General features: G+C 38.1%; 1 protein-coding gene and 1 long non-coding RNA gene across 6 annotated transcripts in view; one reads left to right on the top strand and one right to left on the bottom strand.

Annotated features, from left to right (window-relative positions):
• Positions 1-19,899, top strand: part of si:dkey-237h12.3 (teneurin-3) — a 150,807-nt gene extending 130,908 nt beyond the window's left edge. For 3 of the 5 annotated variants that reach the window (XM_041991187.1, XM_041991189.1, XM_041991190.1), the window contains 10 exons: positions 238-258; positions 3,330-3,562; positions 5,237-5,391; positions 8,938-9,821; positions 10,934-11,109; positions 11,530-11,765; positions 13,331-13,627; positions 15,476-17,087; positions 17,552-17,682; positions 18,254-19,899. In XM_041991187.1, the coding sequence (XP_041847121.1) occupies positions 238-258; positions 3,330-3,562; positions 5,237-5,391; positions 8,938-9,821; positions 10,934-11,109; positions 11,530-11,765; positions 13,331-13,627; positions 15,476-17,087; positions 17,552-17,682; positions 18,254-19,006 (4,498 nt within the window). In that variant the 3' untranslated portion in view covers positions 19,007-19,899. The remainder of the gene's footprint in view (positions 1-237; positions 259-3,329; positions 3,563-5,236; positions 5,392-8,937; positions 9,822-10,933; positions 11,110-11,529; positions 11,766-13,330; positions 13,628-15,475; positions 17,088-17,551; positions 17,683-18,253) is intronic. The other 2 variants (XM_041991188.1, XM_041991191.1) reach the window with 1 other exon arrangement.
• LOC121643655 lies at positions 5,283-24,047 on the bottom strand. Its single transcript, XR_006011147.1, has 5 exons — positions 23,835-24,047; positions 23,621-23,655; positions 23,480-23,544; positions 22,450-22,499; positions 5,283-5,363 (listed from the first exon to the last, which is right to left on the bottom strand). It is a non-coding gene; the product is annotated as an uncharacterized LOC121643655 (long non-coding RNA).
• Positions 24,048-24,748: the final 701 nt, after the last annotated feature.

Genomic DNA, 24,748 nt, shown 5'->3' on the forward strand with positions numbered 1-24,748 from the left:
GTAAGACTTTAAGGTTAATATTTTTTATATCAATTGCTTTGCTGACTGTTAATGATTCGCGTGATAAGAAACAAATAAAAAAAAGTTTGGTTTTTTTAGCAAAACAAGTCAAGAGCTGAAGTAATTCGTGTCAAACGAAATGGGTAAATAACTGCCTCTGATACTCTCCCTTCAAGATGTTTAACTTTGTCTTTATTCTCTCTCTTCTTTTCTTGCTTCCTTTCCTTCCTGTCATAGAAATAAAGACTTTAGACACAGGTAGGTGTATTATGTTAGTGCACGTTTTAGTGCCTTCTTTCTGCACATTATCTTTGAGAACATATGACCACCTCTCTTTTATGGTGAAGACTTTATGAATCCCTCATTGGGAATTGGTTAAGCAGCAATGATGATCATCATAACGATCATTATAGCAAGTCAGTGATAGCTTAGTTACATCTAAATAAGAAATGGACAAACTTTGGGATCTGTTACAGATTTAAAAAAGGATGTAGAAATTAAAAGAAACACCTCCATGTGAACAATCAATAGTATAATTTTGAAGCTCACAATTATATATCCACTGATGGTGTTTGGCAGATGTTCTCATCCGGAGGGGCTCACACAACTGTTTTGTATTCATGATTACAGCAGCAGCATTGCATCGAGGGAAGTTGCATATTGGCAGCAATTAGCTTGTTCTAGTGATTAACATGACAAGTGCCAGAGGTTCTCCAGACAGTACACTGCAGCAACTTCACAAAGCTGGCTATCCTCTGGTGTGATTCTAGGATGTGGATATGTGGCTTTTGTGCAAATTTACACCAAATATTGTTAATTTTCCGGTTATTTTAACCCATTGGTACAAGACACCCGGTGCGCAGGACATGGCAAATAAATATGTATTTTAGATGTATTATATGTATTTTGTATTTTATTATAAATGTAGTTTCGATAAACATTTATTTTTGTTTGCAAATGGAATGTATCTTTGAAGCCGTGCTGTACTCCAGTAGAAGATGATACTCAGTGTTACATCAGTAAGGGTCCAGTAAAAGTAGTCCAGTAAAAAGTTGGTCCACAACAAGTCTTTATTCATCATAAAAAAAATTACACCAAGTTGTAATGAGTAAAATGGAATGAGAAGACTAGCAGAAAGATTTTCAACCAATTATGGACATCAACATGAAGCTATTTAGGTTACTTTGGAGTCAGACATGCAGGGACATGCAGCAGGTTATGTCTTGAGATGTTTCCCTGCTACCAGGATGCTGTGTTTGCCTGACTTGCAGTTAGCTGGCACCTGCGACAGGTGTGGTCAAACAAATGAGATGTTGTAAAGGATGCAAAGAACGTTATAAAAATTACTCCAGTGGAAGTTGTTTATATTTATTTGAGACTGACAAAGAGCTAGCTGTAGGTAATTTGGCACCACATAAAATTTCCTTTAAAACTTGCATTTGTGTTAACATGAAAAGCTCCACAAAGGTAATATTTATTGCATGAGTATTTCATTGGATTATAAAACACCGGACCAGGTGTCTCATTTATTATGTCAACCCCCTGCAGGTTGACTCAAACATAAAGGGTTACTAATGTTTGACTTCCTGAATAGTTTATAGGAACTTGACAGCAGCCACCTATTTTAAACATTTACTTTGACTCGTAATGACTGTCGAGTTTTATGACTCAATCTTTATCATTTTATAAAGACGTTTCATTGCCACATTTATTTTGCCATCACATTATCCACTTCCAGAGCCAACCAGTATTGAGTGAGGTACCATTAAGCTTGAGTACAACCAGAGGATCCATGTTTACAACAGCACTGTAAAACAAGCTATTTTTCATTTTAACGGCTTCTGTTTTGAGCTCTTTAATTATATTTAAGTACCTGCTGTGCATCCATTGTACCTTAATACGACTGTTTCTAAACATCTCTAGTTTGTTGAAATGTGATGTCACACTCTATTATAAATTATTTAGTCTTCTTTAATGATATGCAGATAAAATATCAGTCATGAGTTGTAAGATTCCTAATTCTTGCTATATTTGTACTGTGATCGTTTCTTTGACAGTTAAGTCGTGCAAATAAGCAGAACCAGATGCCATCAACTGTCACACTTTGTTAACATAAGCCAGTCTTTCTGTAAATTCCAGAAGCTTCTCCTCACAGGAGGCTGACAATAAATGAAATGATCAGTAACACAAGTTGTCATTTCTGCTTTGCAAACTGGAAACCCCACTGTGGGGGTATCCTGATAAATTTAGTTTAACTTCCATCATTTCAGCCTTCTTTTTCCCACATTTCTATTTCCAAACGCTCTAAAATGTTTCCCTGTTATGGAAATTCTCCGTAACGTTTCTTTACAACATTAAAAATAGAAAATTATTCTCCTCCTCAGTTCATTATCCATGCACATGCTGATGTTGCGGTGGATAATAAGGTTTATATTTTAAGCTTGGAAAACAACAAAGAAGTTTTATCTTTTAATTATTAATTCATGGTGTGTTTGCATTTTGGAAAATAACTTTCTTAATGACAGCTTGAAAACAAAGAATCACTGTTGGAATTCATTTTAATAATATTAATAATATAACACCACCTTGAGCCCACTGGAATACGTTACATTAAAATATTGGTGTGTTAGTTATTGTTTAAACTTTTGACCTGGCAAAAACTTCCAAATTTAGTCCTTCTGAAGCTTTTTGAACCTTCAGAACAGCAGAGGGATGGGGTGGTGCTCACAGGCATAGAATAGCATCCCTCAGCAGGCTTCTGGATACTGGCCAATCAGAGGAAAGTGCAGTTTTTGGTAGGGAGCCTTTAAAGACCCCATAGGTAATGTTGCTGTTTTCCTTGGCAGAAGCTCAACAAACAGGTGGCTTAACAGCCAGTATGATAAATATAAATTTATTTATTTATCCATCTTTTTTTTTAACCAAGTCCCAGAACAGAAACATAAAGCTGAAGGTTAGCTTAATATGTCCCCTTTAATGTTCATCATGACAGAGTGTAGAAATTGTTTTTGTTTTATTTTATTTTCACAGTTTTTCATCACCAAGAAAAAAAAGCATTTTTCTGAAGATATTTGAACTCTCTTTGCAATCCCTTATAAAGCACACGTTCAAACTTTCTTACATCTAAATGCTATTTGTTTAAGATAATTTCAGAAGGCAGATTAGACTTATTTTCACTCTGTGTTTTTAAGTATTTTACAGAGATTGTTGCATTATATCACATTTTAGGAATAAAGTCATGTAACTAAAGATAAGAAAATGTAAAGATTTCTTTTGAGAAAAAACACTTGCAGCTACACAATATAACCCCAATATCACTTTGTATGCAGCAACAACCCAGCACATCGGTATTACCTGGCAACCGATCCAGTTACCGGCCAGCTGTATGTATCAGACACGAACTCCCGGCGGCTCTTCCGACCAAAAATTCTAAGTGGAACCAAGGACCTGCAGTCCAACGCAGAGGTGGTAGCAGGAACCGGTGAACACTGTCTGCCCTTTGATGAGAACCACTGTGGTGATGGAGGCAAAGCACCAGAGGCCTCGCTCATAGGACCCAAAGGTATTATTTAAAACTAATGAAGATGTTGTGCTCAAATGGAGAGGTGGAACGCAGTGTTGGCTTTCTCATTCACAAGTGGCACCTGAGACATTTTAAGTTATGCATGCTTTGGCTTCTGTGCCAGCTAAAGGCTTTCTCAATTTAATGAATTTAGGTTTCAGTTCTGATGTTAAATTAAAAGTTAACAGGATTGTCTACTTAGAAAAACAAGGATTCTTGGGAAATTAAAGCTGTGCACTCCTATAAAATACAACTTATTTTTCTTATTTGGAAAAATATTCACTTTTTTCCCATTTCCTCCTTGTGACTGTAAAAGTTGAATTTCCAGGCTTGCAGGAAAATAACTGCTACCCAGGAGTCAATAAGTGCTACGCACAACTTGTCCACGTTCAGAGAGCACATGTGCGTTTGTGTCACATCTGGTACAATTACTGACTTATCCATAAATTCCTCCAGAATGAAAGGCTATGCTGAATTGTTTTGCACTCGTTGCTGTCTGCTCTAAGTGCCAACTGCAATAGTTCAGATTCAGCAAGGTGATAAAGGCTTGAGTGAAAGCAATCTGAGGGACGACTCTATTGATGGAGTGGGTGACCAGAGAAGAAACAGCAAATGTCTCTCTCTCCTTTTTTTTTTATGCTGAACTCTGCTCAAATGTGACACATTTCATCCGTCTGAGAATCTCAGGCTGCCAGATAGCCAGCTCCCAAGGATTCACCGTGAGCTCCCACGGCTCGTCAATGTTTTAGCAGAAAGCAATCTTGCGTAGACCTAGCCACAGGTCAAACCAAACCACTAACCTTCCATAGAGGCTTTTAAAGACTGAAAATGAAATCCTCTGGAGGAGAGAATAAAGTTATAGCACATTCAGAATATTTTGATTCCTATAAAAACTATAGCGTAATCCTCAGATCAGCAGCTAAGTCTTTGAAATTAAACCCCAAACCACAGCATGTTAAATCCAGTGTGGAGAATGAAAAACAGCCTCCCTGCATGTGAGGTATGGCTGAATTCCCATAGGCCTTGATCTCTATTAAGCAGCATGGTGACACAGAGAGTGATGTGGAGGCTGGCATGCCCCGTTAATGTATTTTCCCAGTTTGGGACATATGGTTATTACAACTCCACACCAGCTTGGCTGCAACTTAGAAGTCTAAGCTAACACTCAATCACTTAGACAATTTAGTCCACACTTGTCACCAAGGCAACTGCTTGTCTTTCACCTCTTTCATGTAAAATTGTCAGAAGCTGTCATTTCCATTCCTTCGCTTATTTATTTCTCAAATGCCCTGTGGATTGTTGATGATTACAGGAGTCAAAAATTCTCCACAAAGTACCGTTCATTGACACCCCCACCTCCTGAGGTCATTTTTAGACAGAGGGTTACAAGACAAGGCAAGTGCATATACACCGCATGAATACAGCCTTTCCCACTTCTGCCTGAGAAATTATTTAATACCAGAAAAGCAGCCTTTGAATTATTGATGGCTGTGCTTTTTGCAGTGACCTGAATAATGGGAAGGCGAGCCTGACACATGTATCCATCGTGTTCTGTCCACTGAGTCATGCAAGCAGAGATGCAGCACATCTACCATGTTTTCCTGTTATCACGAGCTCTTTTTTCTGTTCGCTCTTTTTATCACATTTTTTCCCCTTCTCACCTGGTTTCAACAGGCATCGCAGTGGACAAGAACGGGCTGATTTATTTTGTTGATGGCACTACGATCAGAAAGGTGGACCAGAACGGCATCATCTCCACTTTCCTCGGCTCCAACGACCTGACATCGGCTCGTCCTCTGACCTGTGACAGCAGCATGGACATCAATCAGGTGACTTAAATAAAGAAGTGCCAGACAGTTGTTAACACTGGCATCATGCTCTTGCAGAGTGTGTCACAGTGCCACCTTGTGCCTCCGGCTATCTAACCCTATTTCAGCTTGGTCAATCATCAGCAACATGCATTGTTGTGTATCTGTGCACACTACAGCATCCAGTTATACACAAAATAATGAATAGTTTAAGTAACAGCAACACAGTCAGGCAATTTTTTTTTCTCATTTTATCTCCCAGGCTGTGTTTTTATAAGAAGTCTCTTAAGTCTTTGGTGAAGGAGTTTTTTTGAATGCAGCTTGAATACCAAAATTAGTTTTTGGAAATTTAAATCATTGCTTTGGAGACTCTTTTTCTGGCTACAAATATTTGATAGTACTTTAGATTCTGGATGTTTTACTGTAATTCATTTATTATTCCATCAAATTAAATCAGTTTATGCTAATGGCTTTGATTGCCCTGCAGGCTGAGTCTTTTTTTTCCTGGATGTGTTCATTGAATTGCTTTATACAGTAAATTATATTTGTGATCGTTCTAATCCTGTTTTTATTTAACTCTGATCATCTGAGTTTTTTGTGCAATCTGTTTAATGTTGCTGCCGCCTATTATGATAGAAAGCTTTTAAAAGGAGATATTTTTTTATGGTGGTGGTGGCGGGGGCAGAAACTACAGGGGGGAAATGTGCAGCAACGGTGAGATCATTGCAGGAAGTACAAGAGATGAGTCTTCAGGCCAAAGCTGAGGATATAGAGGAATAATTATTATGCAGTTTGTTGGGGAGAAGAGTGGGGGTGTGGGGGTGTTTTCATGTATTTGAAGCTAAATTAGTGTTTAGTGTTTCACTTGAGATTTTCAGGATTGAGGACACTTACACTGCACATGATAATGAGGCAGCACTTGGAAGCAGGGTTGCTGCATATAAAACCTTTTCTTAGGCAGAGCCGGACAATGGCTGGCTTTGTCCGAGAAAATATGCATTTACAATCTATCTGTAGGTGCGTTGACATAAAGGCAGGGTGCTCCTGACGTAATAGCTGAAAGAATTACTATGATACTTCTTCCAAAAACAGTGGGGTTGCTTTCTGTGCTTCAGCATTAATATCCATCTTCATTTCAGTCCTTAGAGTTTTGAGACCGAAGATCAACAATGAGAAAAAGAAAATAAAAACGAATAAATAAAAAAAGCATTGGTTTTATCTCATCAAAATAGATTCTTTCGTACCATGAGCTGTTTACTGCTTCCGATGTTGGGAATGAAATTGCCTCAGTTTCTCCCACCTCTTCTATATGTGCACAAGAGAAAAGTTCTGTTGTTTAAATCTAACTAGTTCACATTTTAATTACATTGCTTGTATCAAAGCGGATCAGCTAGGAACAAAAAAAGTACAAGGCTGAAAATAAAATGGCACAGAAAGTCATAAACAAGTGACATCTGCAGAAGATTTCACAATCTGCTTCTTATTAAGAGATGAAAAAAAAAATAAATGAAACACATCAACAGAAATAAAGACCAAGGCTAAAATTAAAGTATGTTTTTGGCAATATTAGGATATTTTTCATGTAAACAGAAGAGAAAGCCTCAAGTTTGTGCATGTGTGTGGGTGGTGAACATGAAGGGGGTGAACATAAGAGAACATGAAGACAAAGGATAAAGCTTGTCACTTTTTGCTAATTAATCAAGTCATTTGGCACCAGCCAGTGAAGACACGGTTTTGGCGAGACTGTGATCCTCGGGCATCCGAACAGGAGAACTGGCTCAGTGCAGTTTAACTAGCGGCAGCCTGAAAGACAGTGTGTTTTATTATTAATCACACTGTGGAAAAGCACAATTCAGGAGTGTTTTGGCAGTTTTAATGACACGGTTTTGTATTTGAAGGCCACACCATTCATTTATGCTGTTGCAAATGGTTTTTATACACATATTGCAGACAAACAGGCTGTAATGACTGACCAGGGTTACAGCTTTGGCTTATAATGTGTACTTACAATTTTACAAGATGTGATTACTTCCCCCATCACTTTCACACTTTGCAAATGTTAGACTTAAACTTTCATGCAATTTGGATTTACTTTTGTGTCATCAGTGATCCTGCAGGATGTCACGTTTCCCTCAGGTTACAGCATGAGTAGAGCACAAAGTGCATAATCAATGTTCTTTTGAGACTACTTAAGTCACACGGGTTACTTAACTTAGTTCGAAATATGTCAAAGAATGTTGTAGCATTGCCACAGCTGCCCTTCAAAGTCATAGATCAGCATTAGCACAAAGTTAAAATATGCAAGTACAGCAGGTATCATCCTTAAACTGTGTGAAATAGATAGACTTAGCTACTGCAACATCACCCATTAAACTGTGGACTTGAATTTGGAAGCTCAATGGTCACCGTCTTGTGAATCACAACATATCTCTCGAAATAAACACGATGCCTCTTTAATCTGACTCAAAACGACATATTTAATACCACAGAGGTTTAAATGCAGTTTAAAAATAATGTAACTTTCACACAGACTTATGCACAAATATGCATTTTATTTTTGTCGTTAGATAGACTGAGGTTTAACGCAGGCGCTCCCATGCTGGCTCTATTGTCCAGAGGGGAGTAAACTTCTGTCTGTTTTGTACAGCTTATGGAATCAACACAACAAGATGATAATGAGAAGAATTATACAGTAAATTCATTAAGTTTTCCTTTAAAACCATATAATATCTAAACTTGGTAAACTAGAGAATAAGCACTCTGCATGTTTGATTCCTGTACTATTGAAATAATCAACAAGTTGATCTCAGCTATGTTAGAATATAAAACAACAGTTAAATTTCAGCTGTTTAAAAAGACAGAGGACATTGTCTTTGGAAAATCACAGGGTCTGCATACGACTGGTCAAAGCAAAGTAGGCTTAAAGAAGAGCGGGGCTTTGACTTTATATGCCAGATAAATCAATATACGAGTATTTTTTCTTATCTGAACTATATGTATAGCTTTTTAAATTGGATACTATATTTTCTGTTATCACATCACGTCTTCACTCTCCTTAATGATCTTGGCTAAATAGCTCAATTAAAGAGATCGCTTTACTCCATCAGAATTCCTCGTCAGATGCTTTAGATAGGCCCTTCCCCCACAACAAAGGATTACAGGCTTCTGTGTGTGACCATTTCTATCGCTGACTGACAATCTGCCATTCCCAGCAAGCTGTCTGGAGGTGAGAACAGGGCCAGGGTTTGTACTTTCATTCTTGATAACAACATCTGTTACTTTTCATTTTCAATCTGCACAAATTCAAGATTCTTTCATTTGGCCATGTGGTATTGACACATTTGGGATTTTTTTTTAATACTTTCTAGTTGGCCTCAGTAATGAAAAAAAAAAAAGAAAGAAAAGAAACAAGCAATATTGAGTGCTGTTACATCCAAAAGAATTACTAGGCAAAGAGTCTAAATGTCTATATATCTGCCAGGATTTTAATATGAGTTTGAAACAATATTGTGTAAACTGCTTCTCCATATTGGCAGGCTGGTAATTAGTTGATGTCCTGTTTTCCAGGTGATTTTGGAGTGGCCCACAGATCTAGCAGTTAGCCCAATGGACAACTCCCTGTATGTACTGGACAACAACATAGTGCTGCGCATCACAGAGAACGGTCAAGTGAGCATTGCAGTGGGTCGACCTGTCCACTGCCCATTGGCTGGACTGGACCGTGGTGTGGCTGGTGGTCAAAGGGCACATTTGACCCCACTAGAATCTGCCATTTCCATTGCCATTTCTTACCATGGTGCCATCTACATAGCAGAAACAGATGAGAGGAAGATGAGCAGGATCCGGAAGGTTTCTGTGGATGGTGAGATAACGCACTTGGCCGGGGCCATCTCCGACTGCGACTGCAAGAATGATGCCAATTGCGACTGTTACCAGACAGGGGATGGCTATGCCAAAGATGCAAGGCTCAATGCTCCATCTTCTTTAGTGGCAGCTCCAGATGGAACACTCTACGTGGCAGACCTAGGGAACATCCGAATCCGGGCCATCTCTAGAAACGGGCCAACTTTGACTTCCAGTGCCAGTACATATGAGGTGGCTTCCCCTGATGCTCAGGAGCTGTATATATTTGACAGCAATGGTACACACCAGCACACTGCGAGCTTGCTCACTGGAGACTTAAAATATACTTTCAGCTACAGCACTGAGAACGACATCACGGCTGTCACTGACAGCAGCGGCAACACTCTAAGAATCCGACGAGACCCTAATCGCATGCCAGTACGCGTTGTTGCTCCTGACAACCAGGTTATCTGGCTGACTATGGGCACCAACGGTGGTCTGAAAACGCTCACAGCGCAGGGTCAGGAGCTGGTGCTTCTCACTTACCATGGTAATAATGGTCTGCTGGCTACAAAGACATCAGAGATTGGCTGGACAACTTTCTATGAGTAAGTATGATTAACATTGGCAAGATCATTTTATTTTTTAACGTCTGATTGATTTAAGATTTAATTAATTTATGTCCTCTGATTCTGGAAACAGCCCACTGTGCAAATTAAAGTACACCTCCCTTTGTGTGCATACTAACACAAATTATTTATACTTCATGTTTAAAAATACAAAAGTCTTCCTTTTTGGAGATGAGAAGGCATTATTAACAGTCTTGTAACTGAAAATTTTGTGAGCTCATGTTACGACTGTTAATGCAGCTAATGCTTTTCCCTTTTAATTTACTTTAAATCTGAAGTCATAAGCACTATGAGAAAAAAGTTTTCTACTTGCACACATATGTGTATCGTCCTGTGGTTGTCCCTTCTCGTCTCACAGCACTGCAAGTTTACACTATAAATGGAAACAATACTTACCTGCAAACTGCTCTGGGGTGCACATTTAATTGAAATCTATTTATAAAATTGACCTCAGATCTGTCAAATAGCCTAGTTATACTTTTAATAACTCAGTGTCCATAAAGTATGTTACATTTTTATGTTTTACTTAACTGACATTACATCATGTTGTGTAGCTGTCCACACATTTAAAAGTAAGATAAAATTTAATTATTTTACTGGATTTCATTCTAACCAGCTACCAGGACTTAATATTATAACCCACTTTCTGCTAGCATGGCTTCTCTGTGATTGATTTTTTTTCTCCCTGGTGTTTCTTCCTGTCATGTTACATTACTTCATGGATGATATCCTCACTATAACTAAAAAAAGCAAAGCATCCAGATGCCATTATGACACGTCAATCATCCAAATAGCAGAATTTATTGCAAATACGTATAATTTTTGTTTCTATATAAAACTGATAGCTGATGAGATATGTCACTCACCAATATAAAATATTTGAATTTTGCCTTAGCCTGCACTGCAGACATCTGTCCACTTATGCTCTGGAAATAGAATATGTCCAAAGAAAGAAATGTGACATTTTAATTACAAGAAAGTAGGTGGTCTCACTCAAGTATAGTGCAAGCTGATAATTGAATGCATTGTGGCACAGAGAGCTCTCATACATATCAATGCTTTGTCATTTGATGTTCTTTTTTGTCACACAGCTATGACAGTGAAGGCCGGCTAATGAATGTGACGTTCCCCACTGGAATGGTGAATAACTTGTACACGGACATATATAGTGCTTTGACGGTGGATATTGAGAGCTCCTTGACAGAGGAGGAAATCAGCATTACAACGAATACCTCAACCATTCGTGCCTTCTACACTCTGGCTCAGGGTAAGCCCTTGCCGCTCATCTTCCCCACTAGAACAGTTGTTATTTGTCATTGTTTCAGGGGTCGGCAGGGCAATGTTGAGTAAGCCTAAGTCGTGTATCATTACAACTCAGGGGGTCTGACAGACGACAGTGTAAATGATTACTCTCTGGGACTGTGGGTTGGGGTGTTAGAGTCAGAGAGGCGCATCAACCTTGTTACTAAGTGGTTTCCACTCTCTGCAACGGCCAGATGGTCCAGTTATTTCCTCACATCATTCATGTTCTTTCCTTCATCTCAGAGTTTTCTAATTTCAAATATTAAATACTTAAACTTAATTACATACAACCAATGATCATCCTAGGAGACTGCCGGCAATCATAATTTCAGTCTAATTACCTATTTTACTGTATTAAGTTTCACCTTGTGTTTGCTATCAACAGACCAGTGTAGAAGTAGCTATCAAGTGGGCTTTGACAACTCGCTAAGGATTACCTATGCCAATGGGATGGACACCCACTACCAGACTGAGCCCCACATCTTGACAGGAGCCGCCAACCCCACAGTTGCCCGGCGCAACATGAGCTTACCGGGAGAAAGTGGGCAGAACTTGGTGGAGTGGCGTTTCCGCAAAGAACAAGCCAGGGGGAAGGTGATTGTGTTTGGACGCAAGCTAAGGGTATGTCCAGATTTCTTTAGTTTTTGTTCAGTTATTTTTTTTCTCTCTTTGTGGGCACATGTAAAACCCATGATGAGTGACACATGCAACCCATAATTAAATCAGAGGTGAAATTATTTCATGTTAATTTAAATATAGTTTGACTCCTAATGATTATTTAAGCTTACTATTTCAATAAAACTACAGCAAATTCATTAAACAATGGTCCCAGCAGCATTTCTCAAGTGAATGTGGAATAGGGACAATGATGAAGGGGAAACACCTTATGGCACATCTCGCTGCTATTCTGGTTATTTGACAACAGGTCAGTGCATGATTGGGAATTAAAAAAAAACTGGTCTACCTGCAGTTCAATGCTGCTGACAGTTTTAAGGCTTTTGTTCATTAAAGAAGGTCCTAAACTTTTAAGCTGCTGAAATCTTGGATTATGCAAAAAATCCATGACATCCAAAAATGTTCATTTCACGTTTCTGCAACAAATTTGAAGACATGGAACGGTAATTATCCAACAGATCAAAATCAGGTTTGGTGAGTTCTGAGCATAATGGCTCTGCTTGGTTAAAGTTACACAGCGTCTTATATGCCTGCTCATGCTTAGCTTTGATAACGACTACAAACTCCCCTCTTTTATTCTGCTGCTGAACATATTTAAAGCATTGTAAAAAGATGAGGTGATGCAACACAATAAGAACTAAGGCATAACTTTTTTAAATGTGTTACTGGTATTAAATTAAAAATCCTGTCTTTTGTTTGTTTGTTTTTTATTGACAAATATCTTAACTGCTAACATTACAATACTTCAAATAAAGTATAAATAATTTGCAAGGCACTGAATTTACTTTTATTTACATTTAATAAGGCATCTCGGCTTTTCTAGAAACCGTGTTAAACACAAAATAGAGGGTATTTCCTAAAACCTTTGTAAGGGTTCAAGAATGAATCAAAGTAACCAAAATATTTATTTAAAATCCAATCAAAATGTCCATAAATAACCATATGTCTGTGTCACTGCAATTCTAACCTCATGAAGATGTTTCTGGATTTCTTTCCTTTAGATTTTAATTCATCAGTCACAAGATTTACCCTGATTTAGAAGGTCATTAATATTCTAGTGCTTTATATAAGCCCACCTCTTCTTACTCCGCCTTCCTAGACTCTGACACAGATTTATTATATATGGTACCTCATGAACTTAACTTAGGTGGTTGCTTTGCCTTACGGTTATTTTTGTCACCCCTAAATTTAGGAGGTTTTAATTTAAATGTACCTGAACATTCGCCAGAGTGTGTCTGAGTTTAATGAGCCTCATGAAGGAGGCGTTGATCTCTGTGACAACTGTACTGCAAATCTTTATGAATATAGTTTTAATATTGAGATAAAACAGTGATATTAAAATATGGAATTTCTTCTTGAAACTACAGCATGGTGTTCACTGTCATTTTTAAGATCTTTTTTCATGTTTAACTGATTTTTTTCCACTTTTTTTTTTAATGAAGTATTTCTGTCTGACTTAGCTGTAGTAATTTTTTTTTTTTTTTAACTCATCGTTAAATTTTTTCCTACAGGTGAATGGACGAAACATTCTTTCTGTTGATTATGATCGCACCCTGAGGACAGAGAAGATTTATGATGACCACAGGAAGTTCCTTTTAAAGATTATATATGACACTGCAGGCCACCCAGTCCTCTGGGTGCCCAGCAGTAAGCTACTCCCAGTTAATGTGAGCCGCACAAGCAGCGGGCAAATCAGTGCCCTGCAGAGAGGTCCCACCACAGAGAGACTCGCGTACGATAGCCAAGGCCGCCTGATTTCCAGGGTGTTCGCTGATGGAAAGATATGGAGCTACACCTATCTTGAGCAGGTGAGAAAATAGCAGGTCCAGACAAAATAAAGTGTGTGATATATTGTGCAGCAGTGTAACCTTTATCACCACAATTAGGATCTAAACATGTACAGTACCAGAAGTCACCCGAAAAGGCTTATTTACAATATCCACTAGCTTAGGTTTGCTTGAGATGTATCTAGTAAACACATCTATTACTGCTAATTGCAAAATCATGAGTGTCCTCATAGTTTAAAAAGCTTGAGATGTAAAAACAAAATATCCATATGTTAATGTAATGTCTGTCAGGGTTAATAAATGTCATATGACCTCAAAATAATACTAGCAGCAGTGTGGATAATCTTAGTGTGGCTCTGATCCTCCTACCTTGAGGAGGGCAGGCAGCTCTACATGACTCAAAAAGCATTACTTGCTGTATTCAGTAAGTAAGCTTGTTAAACCTCTGTGCCCTGCCAAAGGACTGAATATCAAAACAGCTTTGAGTTAAAATTCATGCTTAACATTGTCCATGATCTCCAAAAGTAATGCAAATAAATACAAAAAAAAAAAAAAAAAAAGAAGCCCAGCAACATCGCATCTATTTCCTCCAGCCATTAAATAATAATGTTGCATGGCTAATATTGAAACCTTGGTTTTCACATTTTCAAATACATAAAGACTTCATTTACAGTCATTAAATATCAGTTTATATCTGTCAGACAAAACATTTGGAGGATTTTTTTTTTTTTTTGTGATACTGTCATAGAATGTACAAAAAAAAATGACAGTCTCCATAATGTCACAGTCATTTGTACACTCATATAAAAAAAAAGTTATTTAACAATAAAACAGTAGAAATTTAGGCAATAAACTTCACATTTTCAAAAATAAGATGTATATAGGTTTGTCCTAGTATTGATGTTTGGATATTTGACGCCGTCTTTTTGTGTATGATATGATGCTTTTACATATTTGCTTCTGTAAAAAGTGAAATTGTACATTATATACAATTTTGTTAACAGGAAAGTTAGCATTGAAATAAATATTGGGACTTAGTTTGATTTAATTTTCAAAATGAAAAATATTTTTGGAAAATATTTCTCTAATTAACCTACTTCAAAGCTATGTCCCTTGCTTTATACCAGTTTTTTTTTTTTTATCATATATGGGACTATATTTAAGTCCATGGAAAAATGGATTTTAATGTATTTGCATACTACACACACACATACAAAAAAGGTCAGAAGTTGTTAGATAACACAAAAGTTACACAGCTTCCTGCTGATGTGGCGCTGCCGCCATACCGTCCACATAGCTATTCTGCAATTGCTTTTAAGATTGCACAAGGATGTTCAGCAACAAAAACATACAGACATTTTCTCAGCCACTCTTGGCTGCATCCTGTCATTGCGTGACCTGGAGAGGCCATGTCAACACTGACATAAGTAACACAGGGGGCTCAGGGAGCACAGGGATAGCAACGGATGACTGGGTATGGCATTTTAACAGAATGGGTGGTAAACCTTTGTGAGACAGACCACGCACTTAACTGTGCATTTTCTAAATGAATTAAACAGCTCTATCTGGGCACCAGGAGTTAAAAAAGAAACATAGCCAATGTCAAATATCCATGCACTAAACTTTAACAGGTCACATATAACATGTAAATATTCTTGTGTGCAACATAAATGGTAGCTGTGGTCTCAGGACAGCATTAGTCAATACTACCGCCTACATTTTTTATACAAACTGTTTTTCTCCTTTTCTCAAAACAGGAAATTTCTACACTTTGCTTGTGCTCACCCTGCCTTATACTGCACATATATTATGTAGACATATTATATAACTCAAGAAAATACTTTCTTTTTTTGCTTTTTTTCCCTCTAGTCCATGGTTCTCCTGCTCCACAGTCAGCGCCAGTATATATTTGAGTTTGACACTCTGGACCGGCTTTCTGCTGTCACCATGCCAAGCGTAGCCCGCTACACCATGCAGACCATCCGTTCAGTGGGTTACTATAGAAACCTTTATCATCCCCCAGAGAGCAACGCCTCAGTAGCTATGGACTTCAGCGAAGATGGCCTCCTACTTAGAGTAGCTCACTTTGGCACAGGTCGTAGAGTCCTGTACAGATACCGCCGGCAAAATAAGCTGTCAGAGATCCTTTATGACAGCACAAGGGTCAGCTTCACCTATGATGAGACAGCAGGGGTGCTGAAGACAGTCAACCTACAGAATGAGGGTTTCATCTGCTCCATTCGTTATCGTCAAGTTGGTCCCCTGGTGGACCGGCAGATTTTCCGCTTCAGTGAAGATGGCATGGTCAATGCACGTTTTGATTACACGTATGACAGCAGCCTGCGTGTCACCAGCGTGCAAGGAGTTATCAACGAGACACCACTACCCATCGACCTATATCAGTTTGATGACATCTCAGGAAAGATTGAGCAGTTTGGAAAGTTTGGTGTGATCTATTACGACATAAATCAGATCATATCCACGGCAGTCATGACATACACAAAGCACTTTGATGCACATGGGCGCATCAAGGAGATTCAGTATGAGATATTTCGTTCACTTATGTACTGGATCACCTTCCAGTATGATGATGTGGGTAGGGTCATCAAGAGAGAAATCAAAATTGGCCCCTTTGCCAACACCACCAGATACAGCTACGAGTATGATGTAGATGGCCAGCTCCAGACTGTGTACTTAAATGACAAAGTTATGTGGCGCTACACATATGACCTTAATGGAAATCTGCACTTGCTGAATGCAGGAAACAGCGCCAGACTTCTGCCTCTGCGATATGACCTGAGAGACCGCATCACTCGTCTTGGAGATATCCAGTATAGAATGGATGAAGACGGCTTCCTGCGACAAAGGGGGGCTGAAATCTTCGAGTACAACTCCAAAGGTCTCTTGGTGCGGGTCTACAGTAAGAGCAGTGGCTGGACCATTCAGTATCGCTATGATGGACTTGGTCGCAGGGTATCCACCAAGACCAGCTTGGGCCAACACCTGCAGTACTTCTATGCGGACCTGAGCTACCCAGCTAGGATAACTCATGTATACAACCACTCCAGCTCAGAGATCACCTCATTCTACTATGATCTCCAAGGCCACCTGTTTGCCATGGAAATCAGCAGTGGAGAAGAGTTCTACATAGCTTGTGATAACACCGGCACACCTCTTGCTGTCTTCACCAGCAACGGCCTTCTGGTCAAACAGCTTCAGTACACTGCGTATGGTGAGATCTACTTCGACTCTAACCCAGATTTCCAGCTTGTGCTCGGGTTTCATGGAGGACTGTATGACCCCCTCACCAAACTGCTGCACTTTGGGGAGCAGGATTATGACATTATGTCTGGCAGATGGACTCTTCCAGATATCTCTGCTTGGAAAAATGTTGGCAAAGAGCCAGCCCCTTTTAATCTGTACATGTTCAGAAATAACAACCCCATCAGCAAAGTCCATGAAGTGAAAGACTATGTCGCAGGTGAGACATGCTGCATTTCATAGCTGGTGGAAGTACTGGCAACAACCATTAAGGTTGCTATTAATGATCATGTTATACAAGATTAAGAAAATACTGAAAATAGGCACATGAATCACCATTGATAATTTTAGCCAGTTTTGTTTTGAGATATTTAGTTGTCCATCTTTATGTCAATAAATAAATCAATGAATCGCACATTATTATCATCATTATCAAATTTTTGGTTATTAGTATGAGAGTTAAAAAAGGACACTTTTATGCATTTTATCAGATTATTCCTGAATAAATATTCAAATATATGAGCTCTCAGTATATGTATTAGTATAAGAGAATGTGTTAATAAGACATTATACACTGGAAAAATTTTTGCAAAATCCCCCCCCAAAAAATGTTGAGGTGCAAAGCAGGTCAAGTCATAGCTTTGGTCATTCTTTCTAATGAATTTTAATTCTCTTTATATCCAGATGTGAACAGCTGGCTTGTAACCTTTGGTTTTCACCTTCACAACACCATTCCTGGGTTTCCAGTCCCAAAGTTTGACTTAAGCATGCCATCCTATGAACTGAGGAAGAGTCAGCTCTGGGACGATCTGCCGGTGGGTAAAATAAGTACCTCTGATAGATACTGAACAAAAGAAAAAGCAAAACAGAAATAACTAAAAACTAAAAGAGCTAAACTTAAGCCAGTGCAGACTATCTGGCTTAAGAACAAAATTATTTTACTTTTGTTTTCCTACTGCTGAAATATTTAAAATATGCTTTTTCTTAATTGGACTGAAATGTGCTTCACAGAATATCAGCTTTAATTGCTCCATATTTGCATTGTATTAATAAATCAAATGCACGAGTTTGCTTTTCTCTGCCTTGTTTTAGTTACCAGCTGAACACAGTTTAAAACTTTCTAGTTTCATATGTAATATTCTGGTGTAGCTACTGTACAATCAGTCTTTTTATACTATTAATGCGCCTTTGGTCTCAGACCTTAACACAAAAAAATGTCACAGGGGATTTATCTAATTTTGGCTTGAGAACACAGCTTGAAAACATCATCATCTTCAATGAGGATGAATAACTCTCTGAAGCAGGGCAGTAGCTGGTTCTAAATAGCCTGGAGAATCAGGTTCTGCCATGTTCAGATGTTAACGTTTCACTGCACTTTTCCTACAGTCTATCTCTGGGGTCCAGCAGGAAGTAACCAGACAAGCACATTCCCTCTTGTCATTTGAGCGACTGCCAGAGGTCCATCTCAGTCGAGGTCGAAGAGGTGAAAAGTCTTGGCTGTGGTTCTCAGCTGCAATGTCTCCCATCGGAAGAGCTGTTATGTTTGCCATCTACAAAGGCAGTGTCCACACTCACACTCTCAACGTGGCAAGTGAAGACTGTATCAAGGTTGCAACGATTCTCAACAACGCCTTCTATCTGGAAGACCTCCACTTCACTATTGAAGGGAGGGACACACACTTCTTTGTTAAGCCAGGCCTTCCAGATGCTGACCTTGCTGCACTGCACCTCACCAGTGGACACAAGACTCTTGAGAACGGTATCAACGTGACGGTGTCACAGTCCACCACAGTCATGGATAGTCGGACTCGCCGTTTCGCAGATGTGGAGATTCGTGCCGGTGCTCTCGCTTTCCACATCCGCTATGGATCCACAGTGGATGAGGAGAAGGCACGGGTTGTTGAGCTTGCACGTCAGCGAGCCCTGGCAGGTGCCTGGGCCCGAGAGCAGCAACGAGTGCGAGATGGCGAGGAAGGGGTTCGCCCCTGGACAGAAGGGGAGAAGAGGCAGCTACTGAGTAGTGGAAAAGTTTTGGGCTATGATGGGTACTATGTGCTGTCCACTGAGCAGTATCCAGAATTAGCAGATAGCTCTAATAACATCCACTTTCTTCGGCAAAGTGAAATTGGGAAAAGGTAACAATATGAGGTGCATTTTCTGCCAAAGAGACTCTGTTTTGGTGGAGATAAAAATGGAAAAAATGAAAAGCAACTGTATTCAGTAGTTGCTGATATGTACATTGAGTGTTGTGTTTTTGTACAAATAAAAAAGAAAGAAAGAAAGAAAAACTGTGTGTGGGGGAGGGGTCAAAAGCAGTGCTGTGCATTGTGACTCAAAGACTTCATATTAAATGTACAATTACACTATGCCTTAACATGGCAATTACAGGTCAGTTCCTCTGTAGCACAAGCCTTCTGGACTCTGGACTTCAACACAGAGGAACAATGATGTCTTTGAGGAAACGGTGAGATTATTTAGGTGTTTTATGTTTTATTTTTTTATTTTTGTTCATCAAGAAAAATTTGGCTCAATGAGTGTTGTGTGAACAGAGGGAATGTTTACATTATGCATATCTGCACTTCTCTAGAAGTACCAGGCTCATGGGTTCACAGTCCTAGAGTGAGTGTTTTTGAGCAAATATTTGTTTGTAAAATCAGAGACTTCTGATGTTTGAAATATCTTCACCAAACAACCACTATGTATACCAGAGTTAGCACTGTAAACATCAAAACATCTTATTCTCTTTGAGATGCTTTTAAATGGGGGGAAAAAGAAGCTGTTTAAATACCCAATACTCATTGTGGGGGCTGGGGAAAAAAAAACCAGGAAGGTATGAAGAACTCTGAAGGACGAGATGTGGAGCCGCACAGATGTGTCTTGATATCACAGGGACACCATGTTTTGTAAATTATCCAAGAGTTTTATGCATTTTTTGTCATTTTCTTTTTTATGAAACTGAATAACTGTCTGTATGAGTCATTAACAGTAATTTATGTTGTGTTTATACATAAATAAAGTCCAGCTGGTTTTAATTTAAGTCTTTATATATTACGTGATTTTTTTTTTCCCCTAGGGACATTGTTATAATGAGTTTTGGAGAATTATTTGTTTTCAAGCTGTTTTATGACCCATTCAGCTACTGTTTGGCTTCTATTTAGGTAACTGACAGAAACTTGTGCATGTAGTGATAAGTATTTACAAATGGTGATGTATCTATAGCATCCAGTCAACCATTACTTCCACTAAATTTAATGTTTATTGGGCATAATGCCTTTTGACTTGCCTTCCTTTCCAATGAATATTTCATCAACACAAATATTTTATGAAACCATCCCACATAAACAAGGTTACAGAAGACCCAAATATAGATCCCCTCCATGATCTCGGTATGTAACTTTTTTAATTTAAATGCACTCATGGTTCTGAGGTACTTTTAGGTGTATTGTTTTTATTTTAGGGATTGCTACTTTTATGTTTTTCTGCTACAAATGAATTCTTATGTTTTTTTTTTTTTTTTTAAATGAAAATGAGTTTAGTGTGGGATTAATCAAGACGCTAATTTAGAAATCATCAAAGAAAGTCTTTCGAAGTAGTGATACATGAATAGCATCAGTATTTGAATAAAAAATAAACATCACAAATTGCATTAATGATTGAAAATACACCCTCTAAGCTACAAAGCCAAAGAAGACAAATACAGCTCTGCTTTGAAGTCTGCTGCTTGAAGCTGTTTCTGAACTAAAGTGTGAAAATTGTCGCTGAGGAAATTTTAAGTGTTATGAACCTGAAATGTACAGCTGACCAAAGCACCATCCACTCAGTAAGGGTCATACTCTTAGAAAGCATTTCAGGTATAGGTTTGTGTGAATGATGAAGCTTTTACAAGTAACATTTGGTTTGTAATCAGCTTTCCCACTGATCTTGCAAAGCTTTATTAATCAAAGCTCAGAAGCTCTCCGATGATGGAATGCATAATTCTGAAAACAACCCGTTCATATTAAAGTGGCTTCTTTTCATTATAAACTTCAAACGGCATTTCAAACCAAATGGGAGCAGAAAATTCTTTGCTCATAAGCTGTTTTATGCTGTTGTTTTTGACCCTTCTGCTGCTCGAGCATCCCGCAGATTCTTAACATGCCATTATTATTTTTTCATTTAAAAGTGTTTTATGACATATGCAGCTCAATGGAGCTGCATCACTGAATATCCTCATCAGACTCCCTTTGGGTATACCACCCCTCCCCATCAACAACCTATGGAGAAATGTATTATTTAAGTTCCCCTGTGAGTTAGTGCCTATTGTTCCCTCACAAACTTAGCCATATCAAATATGGGCCACTCAAATATTTAATTCTCTCAAAAGTCCTCTGATGCTCTCTAGTGGTACAAAGTGCATAGTTCAGAAAGTCATCCAGACAACTTTATCTACACATCACATCGCAGCACATTTTTCATACCAACAGCCAACACTGCACTTTCATAAAGGTCAGAAAGCATTGTTGCTTTGAGCTCCAACTTCAAACAAGTCAATTCTTCTGATTAGTTCACCATATGTTGAGAGCTAAACTATCACTTCCACATTATCCAGGTTAATCTAAAGAGACATCAAATGGAATAGTTAAGCGAGTATTATTAAAATGAATCACAGTAGTGCTGCAGTATCTCAGTGTGACCACACTAAGTACTGCCAAAGAGACAGTGTGGTATATCACCATGCTCCAACTAGACCTACTTCAAAGGCTTATATAAAAGAGATGGGACGACTTTGCAAGAACATCAAAGACCCAAAAGTATTGTGCAATAACCACATCAGAGCAACTGAATAGGGTGGGAAAAAATCAAGCATGTATACTTCAATCGAACTTTTTTTTTTTCAGATGAAGGTAGCCATATGGAATCACACTATGAAACATGAAATTATTTTACAAGATGTTCCAACTTGTAGACGCGTCACAGGACTTAAAAGGAAGCAAAAGATGGTATCATGCATGCTTTGTCTTGATGCTTGGATCTATTTAGGAAGTTGGTTTTGACTTGTGGTGTGGTACAGTTACTTTATGTTGAAAATGTGTTACCACTGCAGTGAAACATCTACAACTTGTGTATTCATACTTGACATTTTTGTAGGCGTGTGGATTTAAGATGAAAGCTGAGACTTTATACTCCGAATTTTTTTTTAAAATGAAGATTTTAAGGCATGGAACTGGGAGTAAGGGAAGCTGCAGGCTGTTAAAATTAAATGTTAAAATTAGGCTGAATTTACAGTAATGAGGCAATCATTTATAAAAAAAAAAAAAAAAAGATATGTTATCAAGAGCATCAGCCAAGCTTATTAGATAATTATGAGCTCATAAAGTAGTCAAGAGATTGAGTTCTTTGACTGTGTAATAGCTAATAAAATACTGTGTAGAGAATCACACTGACAAATACAAGAGTATTTTAAAACTTGTATTTACATTCTTATGGCAGTGCATATAAAATAATTAGTTTATGTGCAGCTTAGTGCATCTAATGTGTTTTGATGCTTTTCCCCCAATACAAGCACAAAATGTGAGCGTGATCTAATTTTTCCTCTAACTCACCTTCAGCTTCCAGCTTGTGGATTCTCTCTATGGCACAGAGTCAACCCAACCTGCAGAGATAAAAGGTCATTAGAGAGCCTGAATAGAAACCAAATATCACTCTTAATTTACTGGAAACATTTCTTACAAAAGTTTCATTTCGCCTACTTAGAAATAAATAGTTATTTTACTGTGAGAGATACACCTATACTTATTTGCAAATGTTTTTTACAGAAGTGACAAAATGCAGGATAAAAGCAGTGCAAATGTTCCACACACACAGACTGTGTGAACAACAGATGTTCAGAAGGATCTGTTTACTTGTGATCACACAGTCCTCCTTTTACTTTCTCCAGCAAAACAAGCTTAAAAGCTTCTCTCATGGACAAAAAAACCAACTCACATATTTTAATTTAACATTAAATGACTTTGCGCTTGCAACCCTTTCTGAAGACGCTGTAATACTTTGATATTGAAAATATTTAAATATGTTTAAAATGGCTGGGTTCTTTGTTTCTATCTAACTGAACTTGTTTCCTCTGTTTTGACATTCTCTTTGGGCACCACTGACCAAAGTTTTATAATCCCACATTACTGCATCATGCTAAAATTAAATTATACAATAAGTAAATGTAAGTGTTGTTGCAGTTAATTGCTCGAGATAATAATTGTGTTTAATTTAAATACACACTGTTGTAGTGTACAAAAACAGTTTTTAGTATTATAAAAACATTCTTGTATTCAAATCTTTAGTGTTTCTAATCAGACATGATGAGAAAATGATGCTCTTAAGCCTTTTCTTATTTTTTTTAAAAAATGCACATTATTCCTGTTTGTAATGATTCCCTTAGTGATAATAGCTGGTAACAGCAGCTCTTACTGCTGATACATCTGTTTTCTGCTTTCGTCAGAACAATCCTTTTTTTTTTAAAACACTTCAGTTAGAACTACAGTGATGTTTAGGATGATGGATTTAGAGTTGAAAATGACTAAAGTGATGTAATGAGTAAAGATGTAGCTGATGGCAATGCAGACATTGATAAAAACACACCTACAGCAGGAACGTTTGACTGCAGGGTTGAAGGACAGGGAGGCGTGGACGGCTGTAGCGTTAAACTGTAAGGGGGGGGGTTACATGGCAGTAAGAACAAAAACAAACCATTTCTGTTTTTTCTTTTAATCAGTGACTTACCCAGACCTTGGCGATGACACATAATGGCACGTGTCCTATTGAGAAGACAGACAGGTTTGTTAAATCTTAAAAAATCTACAGTGGTAGTATCACATCGTCTCAAGGATCTCATCCAGTGCAGTCCTCTCCACTAGCGTCCTATTCATCCAGGCTAAATGGGTACAAGAACAAAGCATTTTGGGGCTGCTGTGGCTCATACATGCTAGGCTCGTACCTTGTCCCAATTCAAAAATAGCTGCTTGTTATGATTCCTCTGATCTTCGTAGGACCATTGTTCACACTGATGGGACTCCACTTGATAATTCCACAAAGAGAAAAACAAAGCTAATGATCTGTGAGATTTACAGAGAGGACTGCGGATTCTTCTTTTTTTTTTTTTACTGATAAACTGGCATGACTGCTCTTCAAAAGAAACCTGCCTGCTGTAACTGGCAGTGTGTTACGCTGTGGCTCAGTTTGTGGACAGCAATCAGTGTATCATTATTTTTAAATGAACTTGCCAAGTGTGACTGAAAACAAATAGTTGCCACAAACTTTGTGTGACACCTGATATTACAGCCCAAAAAGACATTCTTTTAGCTCCCAAAAAGCTGTCAATAAGGTGCATTATATTTTGCTTAAAAAAAAAAAACTAAAGAAAAGAAAAACCTCAATTATCTTTTTTAAAAAGTACATTATGCACCATTAGTAGTATAACCTTGGAACTACACATCTCTAGCAATAAGCTAAATAAAATATTAACTAAAAGCAAAATATTTACAGAGGAGTGCAATGACCCACAGCAGCTATAGTGGTTTCTAGATAGCATGGTCATATGTTCATGGAAAGGTTAAAACAAAGTTTAAAAAAATTCGTGAACAGGATTTTACAGCAAATAAAGATTTGAAGAGAAAAAAATTTTAATGAAAAAACATAATGTCGATGTTGTGAATGTGAACATAATTATAAGTTTTTAGAAGAGAGAAATTTGAGAAAAAAAAAAAAAGTGTAGGCTGGTCAGTCAGCCCAATACATACAGTACCAGCCAAAAGTTTGCCATTATTGGCAAACCTTTGACTGGTACTGTATGTAGAAGAAAGTGTCCACCTGTCAGTTATGTAAGCAGGTTCAGCTTGTTACATTCATTAC

Source organism: Melanotaenia boesemani, chromosome 7 (genome assembly GCF_017639745.1).
Source record: "Melanotaenia boesemani isolate fMelBoe1 chromosome 7, fMelBoe1.pri, whole genome shotgun sequence".
Taxonomy (NCBI): domain Eukaryota; kingdom Metazoa; phylum Chordata; class Actinopteri; order Atheriniformes; family Melanotaeniidae; genus Melanotaenia; species Melanotaenia boesemani.